A 14,710-nucleotide genomic window follows, 5' to 3' on the forward strand; every position below is an offset into this window, starting at 1 on the left:
TTCCGTGTGTGTGGCTTTCTTCAGTTCAGCCATCTCTGATCTCCTAAGCGCTTTACTGCAGTTTCAGCTTTCCCTTCACAGTCTCTCGGGGCCTCTCTGCAGGGACTCTGCCTCTGCCTCTTGCCCCAGCAGCTTCCTAAACTTTTGGCATAAGTTTCCGTGAGCTATAAATCTTAAAGTCTTAAAGACCACTTGAACAACTCTGTCCAGTTTTGCTGCCAGTGTGAACAGTAGTCTGGCCATTTTTTATCGTATCTCTCTGTGGTAGCCATTGTGCACCTTGGCAGCAGAACCTGGGAAACACTTGCCATGCATGATGGATTTCAAGCGAGGTGACATTCTCATTTCAGTTTCTCACCTTCCCTATGAATTTACACTTTTCTGGCCTGGAGTCTTCAGTGAGTAGAGTCTTGCCTATAAGACACCTTTCCTACAGAGAGTTAATTGTGCCAGTCTCCAACCTTTCTCATTTGTCTGCATCGGTCCTTAGTCAACTTCAGACTCCCCGCCTGCTCCTTTGTTTGCCAGACTCCATGTTTTCCCTGTATTCTAGTTCTCTCTCACTGTGAATGTAAGGGCAGTGCATGAGACCACACCACAGCCTGTTTGCTACACTGTCTTGAGATTTCCCCTGTAACTTAGTCTGTCACCTGTGAATTATGCCACAGTTTTTCAGGATGTGGTCAAAGCTGCCATGGTTTTTGCCAGATGTAACACAGCTGGCTTCTAGCCCCGTTCCTATAATCTTTGTTCCCCCTGGGAAGCCTGAGAGCATAGTTATTGCTGTGTGCCCTTCTCTCAGCACTCCCACCAGAAAGCTTCATTAAAGCTCTGCTTGGGGTGGTTCACAACCTGTAGGCCTCAACCTCTTCGGGTGAGGAAGGTCACCTAAGACTGTCAGAAAACACAGATATTTACATGAAGATTGGTAACAGTAGCAAAGTTAAAGTTACAAAGTAGCAACAAAGTAATATTATGGATGGGGGTCAGTAGGACATGAGGAACTGTATAAAAGGGCAACAGCATTAGGAGGGTTGAGAGCCCCTGGCTTACTGCACTTTAGGGCTTCTGTAGTCCACAGACCAGTCCCAAAGCCTAGCTACATGTGGGCAGGGTCATCACAGCAGCAGCTCTGCTCCTCAGGCCACTTATGTGAGAGGTCCTTTTCTCATTGCTGGGAAAAATTACATCCCAATGTTGGAGAAGGGTTTGAGGGGACACAGCCTTTTGTTCTGGGAAGGCATGGGGACAGGATTGTGAGGTGGGTAATTACACCACCTCTACAGTCAGAAAACAGGAGGAGAATGCAGGTGTTCAGCTACTTCCTCCTTCCCTTCATATCAGTGTCCAGACCCTTTCAGGTAGTGATGCCCACATTCAGCATGGCCTTTCTTCCTTGTTAATGTCTGTAGAACTCCCTCTCACATGTCCAGGAGTGTGTCCATCAAGTTAACCAAGCTTTACCATCACACTAGTCTAGCCCCAAATTGTGTCAGGTTTCTCTCTGTGGCTGTGTTTATGTCTCCACTCCTATCCTGTGACATCCTAGCTTCTTCTCTACTGATGCTACTGCATTAGCCTCCCAGCTGCTACTTAAGTCACTTGGATTTGACCTGTTGATATGTCAGTGTTAACCATGGGAGGCAGCAGCTGGCATGTAGTACAGTTGGTAGAGTACTGACCTAGCATGCACAAAACCCTAGGTTTTATCCCTGGTGCCACATAAAACCAGGGATAGGGTCACACATCTGTTATACCGGCCTTTAGAGAGATGAAGACCAGATATTCAAGACATCCTCAGATACACAGCAAGTTTGAGGCCAGTCTGGGTTACATGAGACTATCTAAGTAGTTAAAATAGATGTGATAATGTGGTAACCTCAGAATAACTTAGAAAAGGCAAATCCAACAAAAATCAGAACATTTTTAAAACTACTGTTTACAATTATTTTTATTCTATGTGTATAAATACCTTTGCTTGCTTCTATGTCTATGCACAACATGTGTGCCTGGTACTAATGGAAGCCAAAAGAGGTTATCAGATCCCCTGGGATTAGCGTTACTGATTTATTATATAAGCCACCATGAGGATACTGGAACTCGGAACTTGAGTGGTCTGGAAGAGCAGCTAGTGCGCTTAGCCACTGAGCCATCTCTCTGGTCCCCTTAACCACTTTAATTCTGCTCACCATTTTACTTGTGGTACTTGAGCCATATTGTGACCTTTTGATATGCTCCAAGAAGTCACACTCCCCCTGCTGTAGCTCTCTCCCTGTGACCCTTTGTGTACCATCCTAGTCAACAGTTCCTCTTTGCTGGGCCACTTCCTAAGAAAGTGCTCTGCTGCTTCATGCAGCTCCCAGCTTTCTTCATGAGCACTTGGCCAACTTTTGACTTTATTGTAACAGCTTTGGGTTTTTGAAAGTGTGTTCCTTCGACAGTAGTGTTTGCTATGAGCATGCTGACATCTTCCCCTGTGCTTCTGCTGTGTCGTGTGCACACCAGAATCCTTGACTGGTTTTATCATGGGTGACTGTATTCCTACTCTGGTTGATTTTAGTCTTCTGCTTCTGAATTGCTACGAGTCACTTCCTTTGTGCTAGTTTTGGGTGAAAATGATACATGCCACATTTTTAAGTGGTCTAGAAAGGCTTAAGGGTTAAAACTCCAGGGAAGGCATTTTAAAATATAATGGTACTTTATGTCAGATTGTTAAAGCGTAATCTTTACCTTAGATTATGATGACAGCATTTTCCTTTTTTTTTTTTTTTTTTTTTTTTTTTTTTTTTTTTTTTTTTTTTTTTGGTTTTTCGAGACAGGGTTTCTCTGTAGCCCTGGCTGTCCTGGAACTCACTCTGTAGACCAGGCTGGCCTCGAACTCAGAAATCCGCCTGCCTCTGCCTCCCAAGTGCTGGGATTAAAGGCGTGCGCCACCACCGCCCGGCGACAGCATTTTCCTAAAGCAAGCAGATAAGAGTTTCTGTAGAAGGTGGTGGAAGATTATTAGTTCTTGTATCTGTGCTGGTGGTTTACAAAGTGCTAGCTTTGTATATCCTGTTCTAAAATGACTACTTTTATTAGGTATAATATGTCACTTTTATTTCATATAACAGATGGTGGGTACATTAACAAAATTTCTGTTTTATTTATCAGTTTTGAAGAGCTTGCCACTTGGTTTCATATGACATTAACAGAAGATGTGCACATATTCTCCATAAAAATGTGCGCGGAGGGGGCACTATTTGTAACCGTTGGTGTTACTTTAACTGCTATATTTGCAGTTCTATTAAATGCCTAAGTCATGTGACCTTGCAACAAAGGACAGTTATATGCTGTAGGTGGGTTGTGTTCCTGATAATGAGAGGAGCACATCTGGTGGAGGATGCTGTTTCTATGAGCCTCTAAAACCCTTTGTCTATACAGCTCAAGTGCTCAGGGGACACTTAGCCGTGCTGGAGGTTGGAAGTATCACATCCATTTCTGTGCCTTGTCAGCCTATGTAATTGATTCATATAGAGTTTTGAAGCAAAAAATAAGCTGTGAGCTTTAAAAGCATACTGGTTTTGTACATAATGATACTAACTCCCTGTTAACAGAGGTCATCTCAGAGCAAGCATGATGCTGCCTCCCATGAAGCTGAACGGCAGCATGAAGGTCAAGGAGTGGCAGAAAGCAACATGGCAACTTCTGATAGTGGTCAGGTATGAATATTTTCAAATTGACAAGTCATATCTAGTTCCTTAGAATGTGTGCCTCTAGAGGCATTCAGTATCAGAGTACTCTCATTTCTCTTATTCCATGTAAATACGCTCTCTGAACTTGGTGGATTATGTGTGTGTCGGCCTTCAGCGGCTACCGTGTATTTTCCAGAGAGAGTTTACTTCCAAGGGGTTGACCCTGATGTTAGCACCATTCTGCTTTCCTCTAAGGCCTCAGGACAAAGACACGTTTCTGGTTTTTAATTGTCACAGAGGCTCTTGTAGCTCTTACTTTCTGGTGTGCATAAGTTTACACAAATAGAGAAATAAATCTTAATTGGAAAAGATTATTCTGATGCTTATAAAGAAAAAGTGCCATACTTCATCGTGATTAGCTAGGACTGTGTTAATTTTTACCATCTCTGCAAATTGCCACCAATTTTCAACTAGAGGTTTATTGAAATAATATGACAACTTTTCATTCATGTGGCCTATATTTTTCAAATTTTCTTCAACAGTTTTATACGTTTTATAAGGAAATGATATTTAAAAACAAAAATTTTACTAAATTGGCTTTAAGATAATTTTCCTACTATCAACACAGAAAATTGGTATTTCTAAGTTACTTTTGATAGTACTGTTTATATCCAAAAAAACCCAAATATTCTGTTAATTCACTAATATATAAAGCTTAAAATACTATCCAAAAATATTTCCTTGTACTGAACTAAAGCAGATTATGTTATTCCACATCACTAGTTAGTATTATACAGGAAAGTTATTTAATGGTGAATTAGAATAAAATAGTAAGATTTAAATAGAAAGTTTGAGTTCTTTCTCTGTGTTACTGTTCCAGGAATTCCTTGAGAACTGTATATTCCTACAGGGTAGAAGAAAGAGGAGTTGAGTTTCATTTGACAGTTAGTTGTTGAGGCTTCAGGTCATACTCTAATTCCTGTATACTTTAAAGTCTTAGTCATCTGGTAGTGCTGTCTTTACAGATCTCTGTAGTACTACATGAAAATCATCTTTAAATTGATTATATTCAATATCAGAAATGGAGACTGTTGCAAATATAAAAAGATAAGAAGGAAGTTATTATAATGAAGTGGGTAGGAAACCCACAAAAGAAGGATGAGTAGGTTTCAGAAGAATGTGAATACTTTGTATCTGAGGAACTGGAAACAAGATTGGCAGACAACAGAAGATCAGGGGCTGGAGAGGCTCAGCAGTTAACAGACTGGCCAGTCTCCCAGAGGACTCAGGCTCCAGGCTCAGCACCCACTTGGCGCTCACTCCAGTCCCAGTGGATCCAATTTCCTTTTCTGGCTTCCAAGAGCCAGCCACTCAAGTAGAGCACACACATACATGCAGACAAAACACCCATACGTGTAAAATTAATTATTTAATTAAATTTTTAACAAGTGAAATTATTTTTTTACTTTTATCTTTTTTAATTGAAGTATAATTACATCATTTTTCCTCTGCCCTTCAGTCCCTCCTGTGTCCATCTGTCTGTGCCCTCTCCTGAAATTCACAGCCTCTTTTTCTTTATTATTGCTACATATATACCTATACACACACATATACACACACATATGTAACATATAAGCATATGTTATATGTATATATGTTATATGTATATGTAACATAGAAGTATATAAACAAAACCTGCTGTCAAGTGTTTAAGTGTCCATGATTTCAGGGCTGACCACTTGATATTGCATAACTGTAAAGGGACTCATTTCTGGAGGAGACTAAGTTTTAGTTGCCTGTAGTTCTTTGTCTAGGCATGCCTCCTCCCCACTTACCCCTTAGATATCCCCCTTCCTTCCACATTGGCATACCTATTGGTATTGTCCTTGTCCAGGTCCTGTTTAGGTGCCGAATCGTGGTTAAAGCTTCCCTGTCATTTTAAGATACAGTTTCACAGCAGATTTCCTGGTCCTCTGGCTTTTGCAGTTTTCTGACCCTCTTCTGAGATGTTCCCTGTGGTTTAACTACAAGGGTTGTGTTGTACACACACACAATCAGTTGTTCTCTGCATTCTTACTTTTCTGTAATGGTCTCCCTCTATTTCAGAGAGAAGCTTCTTTACTGAGGGGTGGGAGCAGCACTGAGATGTGGGTGCAGGGATAAGGATTTAGAATGGAGTTAGGAGTGTGCTGCTTTAATAAAGTATTGGTAATTGTCTCCTCCAAGAGCCGTGACCTCACTAGCCCTGGGCAGCTGCTAGACTTTCAATTCCAAGCATAATTTCATTTTCCTACTGTTTAGCAGGCCTTAATTAAAGTTAGACAACTATTGGTTAACTACCAAGCTATGTATGAGTACCACTGTGCACCTTTAGGGATATATATAATATCTTCCTTCCTTATCTTTCTTTCTTTCTTTTAATCTATATTTATTTATTGGTTTTGGGGTTTTGTTTTGTTTGGGTTTTTTGTTTTTGTTTTTGAGGCAGGGTCTCTGTGTAGCCTGGTTGTCCTGGAACTTGCTGGCTGGCCTTGAACTCAGAGATTCTTTGCCTCCCAAGTACTGGGATTAAAGGCATGTGTCACCACTGCCCAGCTCCCTTAGGGCTATCTTACCATGCTGGGTTTGGTTATTGTTCATAGGTGTCACAGTTGGGTAGGGCTCTTAGTTGCTTCCCTCCCTCGTCAGCTTGCACAGCATCTTCCAGTGTTATGAAAGCTAGTCCTCAGGGAAGAGGCTTGACTTTCAAAGTCAAGGTCAAAGCTGGGCATAGTGGCATGGACCTAGAATCCTGTGATTTGGGTTGTAGAAGCAGTAAGATTGGAAGTTGAAGGCTACCCTTGGCTATAGAGCCAGTTAGAGGCCAGCCTGGATTACAAGAGACCCTTTCCCAGAACAACAGCAAGAAAGTCAAGATTATGTTACTTGCAAACATTTATAGAAAGCAAAGAATTTAAAATATGTAGATATTTACAAGTCAGGTATTTAATAAAGATGCTTCAGAATTGGCACAAGAGGGGCCGGTGAGATAAGTCAATGTTACAATAGCTATCAGGTGTTGAAGTTTTTATAGCTTTTGTTTTATTGTTTATACATTTGTATATTTTAACTTTTTAATAAGTCAAGTTTTTATACTATGTAACAACTATAAAGTCATTTTTATTTTGGAAAAATGGAAGAAAATACTGTACTGTTTTCCAGTGTTTACAGTGTTTTACTGTACTGTTACTCTGTCACTTAGGATGTCCCCAGAGGCCTGTTTGAAACTGTTGGGGTCCAGGAATCACCTCACAAACCACTCAGTCAAACAGGGATAGTTTATTGAAAACACTCACACACACACACACACACACACACACACACACACACACACACACACACACACACACAGAGGGCTGATCAATCAGGAACACAGTCAGACTCAAACTGCGACCCTGACTGTTTCCCAGGGGCAGCTTATAAAGGCAAAAGCCACAGAAGCTCATAGCAACCATAAAGGCTCATACACAGGTGCAGGAAATGCTGCTGGGTTGGGTGGATAGTTCAAGTCCAAGGAAGACGAGGAAGGAGTTCAACATAAACAAACGGTATAGTTATTGTTGTACTATACAAAGCTGTTCTGGCCTTTATTGTGATTACCTCTAAAGGAGGGCAAGGGTCTGGGGAATTTCCAAGAATACCAAAGCATAGAACAGAACAGGATTTGTGGTTAATGGTTACTTCGGTATGAAAAAGGTCCTCTGTAATAGTATAAGATGGCTTGCCACAGATATAAAACAAAATGGCTACGGTAATGTCAGAAGGCAGCAGCCACCTAGGTCTTAACACCTCTTGTTATTTAGTGTGAGAATGGCAGAAGAGAGAATCTGTTGAAAGGAGTAAATCAGTCATGGTAGCACTTGCCAGTTATCCAAACACTATGAAAACTGAGCTAGGATGGCAAATTCAAGTCCAACCTGGGTTACATAGTGTGGGCAGCTTGAACCACATGGAGAGACACTGTCTCAAGAAAAAGAAAGAAAGTGGTAATTCAAAGCCGAGTATTTATTCCCTCTTCAAATAATCAATTCTTTCGTTTTACATTAATTCCACCAACATTGCATGTGACTATTATCAGTCACTACTTTCAAATCCTAATGTAGATGAACAGTCGACATCAGTGAGTCCAAGATTCCTTAGACACTAGTATCAGGTATTTGAAAGGCTGATGCAGAATTATCACTTTAGTCAATTTTATGCCTCCAGAGTACTGGGATTAAAAAGCATATCCCCCTACAACTGGCCCTTCAACCTATCTTGACAGGATCTGCATACAAGGTCTTTTTTTTTTTTAAGTTCTTCTCTCATTTATCTTACATATTGAATGAAGTTTTCCCTCCCTCCACTCATTCCACCTCCTCCCCAGACCCACATTCCTCCTCTGTTTCCCTTCAAAAAAGAGCAGGCCTCCCAGGGATATCAACTGAACACGAGATAGCAAGATACAGTAAGACTAGGCACAAACCCTTATATCAGAGCCAGACAAGGCAACCCAGTAGGAGGAAAGGGTCCTAGAGCAGAGACAATCCCCTCTCCAAGCTACACAACTGTAACTATACATGCAGAGGCCGAGCTCAGACCCATATGGGCTCTGGGATTGCCACTTGAGTCTCAACAACAAAAGGAATCCTATCTAGTCGTTTGTTTTATGTACCATAGTCTCTGATAAATAATTGAGCAAATGACTAGTGGTTGTAAAGGAAAACTGATATATCCCTGCTAGGAAAAGGATTTCTTGATCTGTGGCTAATTTCTTTAGGAAGCTAAGTGAAGTAAATTATTCAGGAAGTCCCTGCTTGTTTATGTTGGACTTTTGTAACTGGGTCTCGGCTTTGCAGTTTGAAGGTCTTTGATAACACCTTTGGCAATGATGATGAAGTTCAGGCACAAGTTAGGGAAAGGTGGACCAGTGGGAAAAGCCATGCACCGCTGCTGGTCTCTAGGATTCCTTACTGTGGGCAGTTACAGATGGCATAAGACAGAGTAACCCAGATCCGTATGGATCACATCCACTTTGACTACCCATTTTATTTCTGAAGAATTTCTATCATTTGTTCTAGAAATATTTCACTATATTATGTCCAGGGTAAGAATGCTTTTCAAAAATGCATAGCTACTATCATTATATCCCCAAAGAAACAAATGATTTTTTAATAGCATAGGATAGCCTATCATGATTCATTTGCTATTGTTTCATAAATGTATTTATCATATTTTGTTTGACTTTATACCTAGATAAGGACCATGAATCAGAATTTGTTGGTTTCTATCTAAAATCTTTGCCACCAGTTATTTTCACATCCTGTTCTCTGTTCTTTTTAAATATAATTCTGATCTTGCCAGTCTCCCACCTAAAGTTCAGTGACTCCACAGCTTAAATATAATGTTTTTAAAGCCTCCTCAGATACTTAATTATTTAATCCAACCTATGTCCACATTAGAATATACCATGCCCTCCATATTTATGTCTTAAAAACTGCCTTAAGTTTTTATTTACTGCAGCTTTTCCATCCAGAGCAGGTCACTGGCTCCTTCTGTTTTCCTATGGTATTTTGTGCTGTCTGCTATAGTTAGGTTATACTGCAGTTATTTATCCCCTCATCTTTCCCCATTAGAATCTAGCTTTTTCTAAACTGGGAGCTGCAGAGTAGCCTATATTTATAATCTAAATTCCACTGTCTATAATCTGCTTAACTTCTAGAGTTCAGCTGCACGTGTGGATCACGAAACAGCCAGTGTTTTGAGTTCTAGTGGCACACACTCTGCTCCTCGAAGGCTGACGAGTCATCTGGGGACGAAGGTAACAACAGATTACAAACCCTCTTGCCAGTGCTAGCCAATAGGGGTATTTTGCTAAGATGGTCTTCATGAACATTTAAAGAATTCTCACTCAGTCTCTTAAAAAGAAAATGGCATTTTTATACAAAGAAGAATAAACAAGAGGAAATGAAAATTATAAAAACTCCAGAACTGAGTGTCTGCTAATTTCATTTTCAGCTCATTAGCCATTTACTTGCAAGCATCCTAAGCTGCAGCCAAACTGACTTCTTCATCACCCCTGTGCCTTTCCACTTCATTGCTATGCCTGCAGCAGCACACGTGTCGCCCACCTTGGAGGGTGTTAGTCTTTCCACAGCTCAGAATTCTGAGCTCTGTGTCTCTTAACTCCTAGAAGCTTCTTAGCCACTCACCTCCTTTGTCTTTGTCATTAACAGTTTGGATGAAACTCCCTCTTAAAAAACAGATTGTTGGGCTGGCGAGATGGCTCAGCGGGTAAGAGCACTGACTGCTCTTCCGAAGGTCCTGAGCCCACATGGTGGCTCACAACCACTCGTAATGAGATCTAACGCCCTCTTCTGGGCTCACGGCCATCTGTACAGCTACAGTGTACTCATAAATAAATAAAATAAATCTTAAAAAAAGATAAAATTTATAAAATAAAAAAGATTGTTTTTCTCTGTCTTTAGCATCTCACCGAAGCTACGAAAAAATGTTAATGAATATTTATTGAAATGGATGGAAAATAATTCATTGAAATTAAATTAGCCAATACAGCAAATATCTTAAGATTATGGGAAATGTATAGAAGAAAATTATTTTAGTATTTTACCATGGTAGAATTATGAGCAATATGTTTTCAGTCAAAACTGAAGAATTATTGTCTTCATAGCATATTCTGTACTTTTAAAATAATATGGCAATGCTTAGGAAACAATAAAATATTGTTAATTTAAGAAGTGAATTTTAGGGCTGAAGATGAAAATCGTTTGCAGAGTGCTTGCCAAGTTTGCTCAAGGCTCTGAGCTCAATTTATTAAGATGAAAAAAACAGTTAATTAAAGAAATGGCTAGTCAGTGGAGGCTCATGACTTTAATCTCAGCATTGCGGAGACAGAGGCAGCCTAGTCTACACAGGGATAGCCAGGGCTAACCAGAGAAAGCCAGAGTGGGGGGTGTTAAAGAGATGGATTTGAGTAGTCAGTGGTAACCCACCATAGTCTCTGTTTGGGATCTCTTTAAGCTGGGCCAAGTAAGTAGCTGTCCCTGCATTGTCACCAGTTCTCTCCACACTTACATTCTTACTGAAAAGGAGGAAGCGACTTCAGGCTATCAGGGCTAGAGCTGATGAGATCAGCTCAGAATCAACACAGGGTCGACTCAGGCAGGGTGCATTTCCTTTAGCAGTAATTTGTGCATAATAATCTTCAGGCCTGGTTTCTTGTGTAATGTAAATCCCTTCATTTTGTAACTCAGAAAATTGATTCTCAAGAGAAGTCAGATAAGTAACTAGTACCATGCAGCTTGCTTAAAAGTGATGGACCTAGGTCTGATGCAAACACATTAATCCTCAATCCTGGCACTACCATGGTAGAACTAACATCAGTGGGAAGTGTGTGTGTTTACACAATCCACGCAGCATTTTGCAACCTCAGCAGCATGGACTAAGTCATTCTGTTTCTGTAGGATATTAAGCAGTACCCCTGGCTTCTACCTACAAAACCCCCTAGCACTTAAGTACCACTGTTGTTGAGACCAAAATTATGTCTCAGTGTATAGCCAGATGTGTTCTTGTGGATCTCTGACTTACATAGAGGATGTATTCTTCCTGTGTGTCCTCTCCTTACATGGAGTGTCATCTCACTTGGAAGGGAAGCTGGTGATGCTAACTGGATGCTGCTTTCCTATTTCTGATTTGCTTCTAAGCTAATCCTCCCAATCTGTCAAAGCAACTAATGCTTACTAGTTGCTTCTCAAAAAGAAAATGATTCTGTGATTGTGGCATTTTTCTTTTTATGGCAAAATAATTTTATATGATAACAGATCATATAAGTTTAAATGTCATTATAATCTGATGAAATGTAATGATTGCATAGAACTGGAATTTAGTAGATTATAATTGTTGTAAATGTTTTCTATTGCTTAGAAGTAAAATGCAGTTTTAAATTATATGAAGAATTTAAATTAAATTCAAGAGAGTGAGAGAGGGAGAATGTGGAGTATCTGAGAGAAGAAAAAATTGTTTTCATTCATAATAATCAGTTACCTTTAGCTGGTACAGGCAAAGAGCCATTTCAGTACTATAAGAACATGCTTTTTAAAACAGTCTGCACTATTACTGTTATTTACTCACATAAACTATCTGTGGATGTTATTTTTAAATTGCTGTCATCACTTCATCCAGAAAAGTTTTCTTTTGTTTTATTTTAATTTTTATTGAATATAGTAAGTAATCCCATCCATCACTTCATTAGATATGGTTTTTGGGTATTAAAGTTATAATTTTGTTTCTAAACTCATTTGGCCCACAGGTGGAAATGGTGTATTCATTGTTGTCAATGCTTGGTACTCATGATAAGGACGATATGTCACGAACTTTGCTAGCTATGTCTAGCTCCCAAGACAGCTGTATATCCATGCGACAGTCTGGATGTCTTCCTCTCCTCATCCAGCTTTTACATGGCAATGACAAAGACTCTGTACTGTTGGGAAATTCCCGGGGCAGTAAAGAGGCTCGGGCCAGGGCCAGTGCAGCACTCCACAACATCATTCACTCACAGCCTGATGACAAGAGAGGCAGGCGTGAAATCCGAGTCCTTCATCTTTTGGAACAGATACGAGCTTACTGTGAAACCTGTTGGGAGTGGCAGGAAGCCCATGAACAAGGCATGGACCAGGACAAAAATCCAAGTATGTTCTTTGTAGTGTGCACCACAGTGCATGTTCAAAGCATATGTAAAAGCTTTTGGTTAGAAAGTCTTTTTAGTTAGAATGCTGTCTTTATGAATAGAAGGAATTTGCATTAGCTAACTAATGCTGCTAACATATTTTTAAGGCTTAAATCTGCATTTCCCTGAAAAAGTTTTACAAAGGAAAATGTTATGTGTAGTAAGTACTGTGTAAGCAGACATAAGGGTAATCTGACTTGGCAGGCATTCCCTTCCACCCTCAGTGCACCATTGCTCCTCCCATCCCCCACCCCCTGAAGCTGAGTACTCAGTTAAAAAGGACAACCTTCCCCAGAAGACGAGGACCATCCAGTCAGAGGTATATGATAGCAGCAGTCCCCTGCTAGAACTTCCAGGCAAGCTTTCAAGATGAACAAACCAAAAAAAATTTTGTAGTGTGTGATCTCTGCATTTGGGAGATGGAGGCATAAGGATCAAGAGTTCAAGGTCAGCCTGTGTCATGAGACCCTGTTAGAAAAAAAGCACAAAAAAGAAGACTACTTATTAGAGTCAGTGTGAGCAGTTAGGTTGCCTTTGGATGAACATTCCTTTCTTCGTTGGGGGTAATAACCACAATTACTTAATAATTTATATTATTGCCTCTGAAAAAATACTTTCTGTCAAATAATGACTTTTGAACCCTTGCGTATAATATTAAAAATGTAGGTGCATATTCTTGGCATTCTTTAAATGTTTACTCTGCATCTGTCTGTGTAGGAAACTTTCTGCTGGCTAGCACATGTGTATGCAGCTGTATGCTTTTAATTTGATCATAATAGCTGTTTACAATGAAATTACAAACAAAATCCAGCAGTGTTGTACCAAAGTATGTTTACTGTTAGCTCCAGCAGACCTAGGAGAGATTTAGTCTCACACTCCTGGTTAAGGCTGACAAGTGCTAAGCTTGCTTATGGGACCAAGGAAAGCCCTTGGTGCATTTGCTGTTTCACACCTGCGGTATTTACTCATCCATTCAGCAAACGTCTGTCGATCTACTAACCTTCTGTATATTAGGGACATATTAATAACCTCTGCTTATTTAAAAAATATAGTAGTCTCTTATTTAGATAACAAAACATTATGGCTCAGGTAACTTTATTTTTCAGTGCCAGCTCCAGTTGAGCATCAGATATGTCCTGCCGTGTGTGTCCTAATGAAGCTTTCATTTGATGAAGAGCACAGGCATGCAATGAATGAACTTGGTAAGATAGAAGCTTTCCTAATGCCACAAATAAATGCTGCTCAAGTTTTAAAACACAAATGAAATTGATTATTACAAGTTTAGACAGAGAAGTTGAACTAATGTAAAGCTACTAACTTTGATCAGTTGCTTCCATTTGTAAAGATAAAAAGAAAAATACTGTTCCCATGGGAGACAGAAATGTCTATCGTCCTATAAACCAACTTCAATATTTAAAATCTAAACTAATCTTGATAAATGGAAAAATTACCAAGTGGACCACTTCGGTCTCTGTTGCCCAAGTAGATCCTATGTTGTGTCTGATGAAGAGGACAGTTTGAATCATTGTTCTTGCAATCTGTCGGGCACCTTAGATGAACACCAGGAACAGTTGTTAAGATTTTAATTTATCTTAGTGGTTATCAGTATTTTATTGGATTTTAACAATGGTTGAAACTAGTGTATGTAGAAAGACATGTTCTAACTGAAGTTAGAAACACATTGTTAATTTTGTAGAAATTACTCCTTTAGGTATATACTATTACATCCTTTAAACCCTATGTAATCATTGAGCACCCATTTTTTCATGTTGGTTTTTCTTTAATTTCTAGGTTTATTTTACACATGTATTCATAAATTGCATCATGCTGAGCCATGTCATGTGAACTGGATTTCTCTAGTCACACCACACAGCAAGAGCCGCACACTGAGTTCTGTCTTAGTATGGCTGGGCCTGCTTTTGTGCTGTTTGTCACATCACACCCCAGCCCCTGCCTTGCATCCTTACCACCTCATTGTTATTCATCATTTACTGTAAGCGTGGTACAGTTGTCAGCCTTAAGTAAACAGACTGCACTGCAGGAAGGGAGTGTTGGCCCCTTCAGAGGCATCACTTCGGGAAGCTCTGGTCTGTGGTTTGAGGCCTGCCCTCCATCCGTGCTTTTCTTCCCACAGGCCCACCTGGCCCTCTTTCCAATATCCTGTGAAAGCTCACTTAATCTTTTGGGTTTTCCCCATTTCAGTACAATCTCAGCATTTGTGAATTTTTTTTTCTTAATGCCAATAATTAAGAAAAGGGACAAAACTAACAAC

At 40.0% G+C, this 14,710-nt stretch overlaps 1 protein-coding gene across 15 annotated transcripts in view; it reads left to right on the forward strand.

Annotated features, from left to right (window-relative positions):
* Positions 1–14,710, forward strand: part of Apc (APC regulator of WNT signaling pathway) — a 93,095-nt gene that overhangs the window by 60,286 nt on the left and 18,099 nt on the right. For 10 of the 15 annotated variants that reach the window (XM_031365279.1, XM_031365274.1, XM_031365278.1 and 7 more), the window contains 4 exons: positions 3,597–3,701; positions 9,415–9,513; positions 12,022–12,400; positions 13,545–13,640. In XM_031365279.1, coding sequence (XP_031221139.1) covers positions 3,597–3,701; positions 9,415–9,513; positions 12,022–12,400; positions 13,545–13,640 — 679 coding nt within the window. The remainder of the gene's footprint in view (positions 1–3,596; positions 3,702–9,414; positions 9,514–12,021; positions 12,401–13,544; positions 13,641–14,710) is intronic. The other 5 variants (XM_031365285.1, XM_031365286.1, XM_031365287.1 and 2 more) reach the window with 1 other exon arrangement.

This window comes from Mastomys coucha, unplaced genomic scaffold, assembly GCF_008632895.1.
Source record: "Mastomys coucha isolate ucsf_1 unplaced genomic scaffold, UCSF_Mcou_1 pScaffold13, whole genome shotgun sequence".
NCBI lineage: Eukaryota > Metazoa > Chordata > Mammalia > Rodentia > Muridae > Mastomys > Mastomys coucha.